Genomic DNA, 7,147 nt, shown 5'->3' with positions numbered 1-7,147 from the left:
ATGTAATATACTGTATATTTAAACTTTTAGTTTAAAAATGATAAAAACTAAACAGCCTACAGTATTTTTACAGTCTTTATTTTACAGTTAAAATAAATGTTTATCATTTAAAGTCTAATGTTACAACTAATCGTGGATCCCTTTTAAAATGTGAGATGCACCAGTCTAAGGACTCAGACATTACCTCATTAATTGATAAGTAATAGCTAATTTCTTGTAGAAAAAATGAAAATTCTTCTCCGCCGTTGAGGAGCAAAGGGCAAAAGAGGAAGATTGCTGAGACGTCTAACGTCATTACAGAAACCCTGCCAACGGTAGAGGGGGAGCCGGTTAGTGCAATCATCATTGTGACATTAATGTGAAATTCATCTCAAATCATTTCCTTTTCTGTGTTTAATTGTTTTTATTTTATGATGTGAATAAATTTCCTTTTCGTTATCCATATTTGATGTTCAACAGTGGATTATTTTACTGCCATATAGGTGGAGATTGATGTGATGGGTGAAAACTCCATTGAGGTGATGGAGTCCGGGCTGGAAGAGGTGGTAGATGAAGCAAAGACTGCTCAGACAGCATCCGATGATTCCGCTTTGGCTCTTCTGGCTGACATAACTAGCAAATACCAGCAAGAGGAACCAACAATGCAGGTGATTAAAAAACAGGAAGGAACAAGAGGGATACATTAAACTACGTGGATGTCATTTTTGACAGTGAAAGTATCAACTCCACTTTTGTTTGTTTTTGTGCTCCACAGGATGTTTTATATCAGGAGGAAACCATTTCAGCCTCCAAGGTCCTGGAGAATGTTGAGTTTGTCGAGGTCCAGATTTCTCAAGTGGACAACACATTTCGCTGCAACAAATGCGACCGCAATTTTAAATTATACTACCACCTCAAACAGCACCTAAAAACTCACCTGGGCTCAATGGAGAAGCCTCATGTGTGTAGCCACTGTGGTAAATCCTACACACGGGAGGGCGCCCTGAAGCAGCACATCAGCACGTTTCATTATGACACAGAAGAACTGTCTCGAAACAGCCAAAAGTCTCAGAAGAAAGTGCACGTCTGCCAATTCTGTAAAAAGCACTTTGACCACTTTGGGCACTTTAAGGAGCATTTACGGAAACACACCGGTGAGAATTACAACAATAATAAAGCTGACATTTCTGTTATTACTGTTTATATTCGAACTGTGATTTGTATCTAAACATAGTTTGGGCTTTTGTCTGTTTTAGGTGAAAAGCCTTATGAGTGTCCAGACTGTCATGAGCGATTTGCAAGGAACAGCACATTGAAATGCCATTTGGTGGCATGTCAGAATGGAGCCGGAGCCAAGAAAGGACGCAAAAAGCTCTATGAATGCCAGGTACAGTTTGTTCACACCAATACATTTTTGCTATCAGTTCAGTGTCAATAGTGAGACTATATGTTTTCTCATTAATGTTGAAGTGTTTGGTCATTTTTTTTTATTATTAGAAGCTAGTAGTCAACATGGACTTAAAGAATAAAGAACAAGAGGAATTTGAGCTCCTTTCAGTTTCTCATTTGTTGTTTTAATGTTGTCTTAGCCTTGTAAAAACCAGACCCTTGTCCTTCACTTTGCTTCATATGAGAGTCTGGACTCGCGGCCATTGAAAAGCGATTCTTGCTGGAGGCGTGGCCTCTGCTGAAGTGTGTGTGTGTCATTGTGAAGGAGGCTAAGCTAAGAAGCTAACCAGACGTTGCGTGCGCTGTAAACAAGCCTACTGAGAGGAGAAAAGTACCGAGGTGAACGAGACAGCTGTAAATGAGAGCTGCTGTTTTGTCAGACAAATTAAATTTAATTTGGAAGCCTTATCAACACGGACTGGCTTCATTCACTTCCTCCAGTGCCGTTTGCTAAAATAACTAGCAGACACTGTGCAGAACATCGACGTCATTCAAAACTCCGCCTTCTGTTCTCTGATTGGCCCAGGTAAAATAAACTACAAGCAGACACTGCGCAGAAAATTGAGGTTCTGTTCTCTGATTGGCCCAGGTAAAATAAACTACAAGCAGACACTGCAGAAAATCAACGTTCTCTTCTCTGATTGGCCTGGCTAAAAATCTGCCAGCGAAATCCTTGTCAATGGGAGAAATCCTAGACGGAGCAGAGAAGCGAAACTAGAATTGAGCGGAACTGCGTAGGAAGGCAAGGGCCAGGCTAATGTTGTCTGTGTGGTTTTTTATTTTATTTTTTGTTAATGATGCAAAATATTCTGCATAGATCAACTTGCATAAAGTTTTAAAGGAGACATGTCRTGCAAATTTCACTTTTTTAGCCATTGAATTCATTTTGTTSTGCAGAAGATTTGAATTTAGTCTCTCCTGGTGCTGCGTAGAGGAAATTCAGGCCAAAGCATTGCAATTCCACTATATATATCCACTATATATATAGACCCCAACTAAATGATTTAAATGTGAAAAGGAAGAATTTCAAAGCATGATATGTCTCCGTTCAATAAAATTTCWTTGTGTTTCAAACTGCATTTATAAATCTTGGATGTTTTGCAGTCACCAACTGATGTTGATTTGTCTACGTCTATCTACTYGTGCCATTTTTCCATCCAATCTTCTCCACTAGGTCTGCAGCAGCATCTTCAACAGCTGGGAGCAGTTCAAAGAGCATCTCATGTGCCACACTGGAGACAAACCCAACCACTGCACCATATGTGACGTGTGGTTCACCCACCCCAAAGAGCTGAAGATCCACCTCAAAGAAGGCCACTCCGTCAAGGACAAGTCCGCCGAGCAACTCGTCATCACGGACTCTGCTGCCTCTGCCGCCCTCACCATAGCCACACAGGGCATAGAAGAGGGAGCCGAAACTGTTCTGTTGGACGAYGGCCTGCAGGTGGAACACGTCACAGTGGAGCCTATGAGTGTGTTGGGAATGGGGGACGCCGCGACTGTCGTGGTGGGGGAAGAAGGWGTCGAAGGGATGTGTGAGGAAGATATGGAGAGGTTAAAACAGGCTGGGCTGCACATCCAGGTGGTGCACGTGACCACGACGGAAGCTGACGAGCAGCACATGGTGAACTCTCAGGTGGAAGTAGAGCTGGACAGTGGCATTGTAAACCTGGAGGACGTCGAACAAACAGTGGTTGTATGAGAATGTGAAGAAGCATTTGTTTAAAACATCTGATGGACACTCTTCCAGTAATGAGCAGGTGAATTATCCCACTGTAGACATTTTGTTTTTCTGATGAAGCCCTGCATGTGGAGATTATTATCTCAATATGTGCAGCTGTCACAATGAAWGTCTAGTCACTTAATTCTGAGGATTTCACATGTGTAACGTTTCTTTCTATTGCTGTATTATTTTAAAAACCGTATCCATCTTTGGTGTTTTTATCAGCAATGAGTTCATTTTTTGTGCTTTACAGTCRATTTTTATAGCTTATTTGGTTCTGTGAACTGAAATCAGTTGCCATTACTGTTGAGGAATAAAATGTTGCAGGAGCTCTWTCTAAATCTGCTCTGTGCTGCTGCTGTTTCACACTTTGCAAATTATTTTGCTTGGAAATTATTTTCATACTGTCTTTGAGGTACAAATAAGAAAAAAAAAGGTTTTCAGAACAAATTAGTTTGTGTGTCTGTAACAATAAATAAATCTATAGCAAAAATTTAGTAGTATACCTTGTCATTAGTAAGAAACTAATTAGTGAATGCATAAATGAAAACTTGTTTATTTTATTACAGAACAAAAGTGTAATTCATTCATCAAAATGTAATTACATCCAAAAGACTCCAGGCTTTCAGTGGTTCTTTTCATTTTATTTTATTGTATTTTTTGGAATTTGGCTAACAATCTAAACGTGTAATATCTAATCTAAAATTGCTCTGTTTACTGAAAGTGTTTTAAACCCATGTCAGGAGGAATGAAACTGCATCTTTATGTATGCATTAAAACAACAGCCCTTGGTGTCAGCTAGTTTTAAAGTATTAATCAGTTCCCAATGCGCCTGCTCCCCTGACCCCACTGTGAACCTCTGGAGACTGGGGAGCACAGGTTGTATTACCTTCCTATGTCCCGTCGCTTGCACACGACGTTGGACGGCTCTAAGGYACGCAACTATACCAGGCCTAATTCCTTCTTTTCATTGGCTGCTTGTCGCACAGCGACACCCTCGCGCTGCTTTTGATTGGTTGATTTGCCTGCTCGTCAAGACAGGATTTTCTTGACAACGATCTGAGCCGGGAGAGAGAGCAACTGCAGCGGCGAGTCACCGGGTATCAGAGGGGATGGATTTGGCAGCAATGTCGGCAAATGCAGTCGCAACAACCCTATGAAGAAACCGTTCACACCCAAGTAAGACTAAATGTAACGCGTTAGGTTAAAATATCGGCTGTTTTTTGTGGGTTAATGTTGTGATATAAACAATGGCCTGCTGCTGTGGAGGGATGTTACCGACTGTTTCATAAATTAAGCACTTACTTAGCAAAGGCACGTCATGATTTACTTTTGCTTAAAATTGTTTTAACAAACTTTGCTAATGCTTAATTCTTAATGAACATGAAAGTAATGTATAACGTATAAATGTACAAGTTGGAGACTAGCTAATTATTAGCTGTCTCAACACCACGCATAGTGATGCACATAAACTAAACTAACTGAAAACGAAGCTGCTATGTGTTAAATTTATTATATTGCTGTAGTGTTGTGCATTACTACTGCACACACACACACACACACACACACACACACACCTGAACCAGGTACAGTATAACCATAGACATACCTTATTTTCTTGTTTTGAGCTTGTTTTTGGCTTAGCACCTGTTGCATTTAATGGATTTTATTATGTTATATATTTGTGTGTATATACAAGAATTATATTTAAAACCTTGCTATTGACAGCATACTTGAATGTGGTCTTTCTTTGTAAAACAACAGAAAAAAGCAAATTTGAATCTATATAGAAAGTAAACAAACAAACAAACAAACATTAAATAAATAAATAAATAAAACTTATCACCAACTGCTTATATTATGCACACACAAAGTTTGAGGTGATGTAAATACTGTAGGTCAAATTTTAGGTCAGTTTTTCACATCAGATGTTTCACGATCCACAGTTTATTGAACTAAATCATTAGATGCACCACAAAGAATAAATACATAAAACACACAAAAATAAATGGAACTTTTCTAGTAAAAGAAAAAAAAAAGAAACAAGCAGAAGAGGTAAACAATTAAAACATAGTGTTTTTATGTGGATTTTACCAAAAACAGTCATACACAACCTAATTATTCCGCTGGATTAAAAGGCTGTTAAATATTTTATCACAGATTTTAAAGCAGAAATAATCCCTTTGGGTTTCTTTTTATGTCCACCTGCAGGAAAATCTGTCTCCTAATTTTATTCTTTTGATGATCAATCAATCACATTGCATGAAACACTGCGCTTCGTGTGATTTATCWTTGATGCAAGCCTCTTTGATATGTTGATCGGCGGGGATAAAAACCTCGCACAGCCCTTTAAAGCAGGGAAGAAATAAAATTAGACTGAAACCATCAAACACACACCTTGTAACGTCTGCTGCACTGTTTTGCTGTTGTGCTTTCCTACGCACAATGCTTTAGTTTAACTTCTCAAGGATATACTGTATACGTAGTAGCTCTTTGTGCTGCATTACTTGTACTGTTTGCGTTCTGTATTGACAGATATTTGAAAAACGAATATTACTGTTTGTACTGTTTTACAAACAGTCATGCTAAAGAATCTAATAGTTGTGAAGATACATTTCAAAAGAGTGTTTCTGCTTAACCGTTGAGCTTTAGAAACTTTTTAATTGCTCAACTTTGCTCATTTTTGGTAACGGTACAAAAACAAACTCCTGTAAAACCTCTTGCCTGCTCACAATTTGAATAAACCATGTGAGCTTTTAGACATTTGTGCTGTGTTTCTGTGGACCAAGTCCATTTGCATGTCAGGGTGCGAAGGGATTCAGAGGTCGGTATCTTTTTTTCCCCTCTTTAAAACATGAAATATTTGCTCCGTAGATTCCAGAGAGGCCCGTCTCTCTTCTCCTAGGCTCCACAGGCTGTATTGTGGTGGCCCATTCACTGTTGAGCTTTTTTTTTTATTTATTCTTTTCAGCTGTGCATCTCAATTAATTCACTGAGGAGATTTGTTCAGAGAGAGCTTACTGTGTATTTACATGGGCGTATATGTGTATATCTGAGAAAAAGGTTTGCGAATATGTTTGCAATGAGAATAAGCAAAAAAGGGGATAGAAACAGAGGCAGATTGACGGAATGGACAAAATCAAAATGAGGGCAAAGTAAGAGTTGTGACTGAGAACAAACATGCCTAGAAAGATGCATTTTGCAGCTGTTGATCCTTTTCTCCCTTGTTTTCTTAAAAACACTACATGCATTCTTGTGAACGCAACAAGTGGAAAGTAAAAATAATTGACCCGCAGCTGCCGTGGATGGGCTCTCGAGTTTTCACTTGTTGGAAGGCGTGAAGAGGCTGCTGATGCCAGCAGTGCAATCAGCAACGGAGCACCAAGCACGCTCTGCATCTAGTCTTTAGGGACCCTTACACAAGTGATTGAGTGTGCAGCGAGGAAGGAGGGGATGAACAGTACTTGGCAAAGCTGATTGTGTCTGCTGATGAAGGACGTGGCTGTCCGCAAAGTCCTTGTTTCAGACAAACATTGTATTCATGTGGGGCTGTTATAGTTGTAGTCTGTAATTTAAAAAGTCAAGAAACAACAGTGAACAAACTAGAGCTTCATTTAAAAACAATCATCATTGGTAGTCATAAATRAAACCTTTGTTCCTAAAAGACAACTAAATTAGTTTCGTTGAAAATTTTTCTAAATTAGGTTGGCATGCAAACAAAACAGAAACAAACAAAAGAGACAATTTTTGTGTTTATGCTTTTATCAGTATGTTTGTACAGTTTTCTCCTGCACACAATAGGGGTGTAACAAAATATCGGTACACTTAAATATCGCGATATTTCATTTCCCGATACTGTATCGATATTCTAAAGCCCTGTATCGATTTTTTATTAAGGTTTAAAATGTCAACTTTCCTGCCAGCCATTCATTTTTATGTTGTAGTTCAGCCTCTGACCACTAGTTGGCACCAGTGAGCCAGCCACGCAGGGTACGG

At 39.1% G+C, this 7,147-nt stretch overlaps 2 protein-coding genes across 4 annotated transcripts in view; both read left to right on the top strand.

Annotated features, from left to right (window-relative positions):
* Positions 1 to 3,528, top strand: part of znf131 (zinc finger protein 131) — a 7,160-nt gene extending 3,632 nt beyond the window's left edge. For both annotated transcript variants that reach the window (XM_014002664.1, XM_014002665.1), the window contains exons 5-9: positions 221 to 329; positions 483 to 647; positions 755 to 1,133; positions 1,236 to 1,366; positions 2,603 to 3,528. In XM_014002664.1, the coding sequence (XP_013858118.1) occupies positions 221 to 329; positions 483 to 647; positions 755 to 1,133; positions 1,236 to 1,366; positions 2,603 to 3,130 (1,312 nt within the window). In that variant the 3' untranslated portion in view covers positions 3,131 to 3,528. The remainder of the gene's footprint in view (positions 1 to 220; positions 330 to 482; positions 648 to 754; positions 1,134 to 1,235; positions 1,367 to 2,602) is intronic.
* Positions 3,529 to 4,200: 672 nt separating this feature from the next.
* The window catches only part of nim1ka (NIM1 serine/threonine protein kinase a), a 12,281-nt gene continuing 9,334 nt past the window's right edge, over positions 4,201 to 7,147 (top strand). For both annotated transcript variants that reach the window (XM_014002667.1, XM_014002666.1), the window contains exon 1: positions 4,201 to 4,330. The gene's annotated coding sequence lies outside the window, so the exon portion shown is untranslated. The remainder of the gene's footprint in view (positions 4,331 to 7,147) is intronic.

This window comes from Austrofundulus limnaeus, unplaced genomic scaffold, assembly GCF_001266775.1.
Source record: "Austrofundulus limnaeus strain Quisiro unplaced genomic scaffold, Austrofundulus_limnaeus-1.0 Scaffold14, whole genome shotgun sequence".
Classification (NCBI taxonomy): Eukaryota; Metazoa; Chordata; class Actinopteri; order Cyprinodontiformes; family Rivulidae; genus Austrofundulus; species Austrofundulus limnaeus.
The sequence above is the reverse complement of the archived record's forward strand: the minus strand, read 5'-3'. Positions and strand labels throughout refer to the sequence as shown.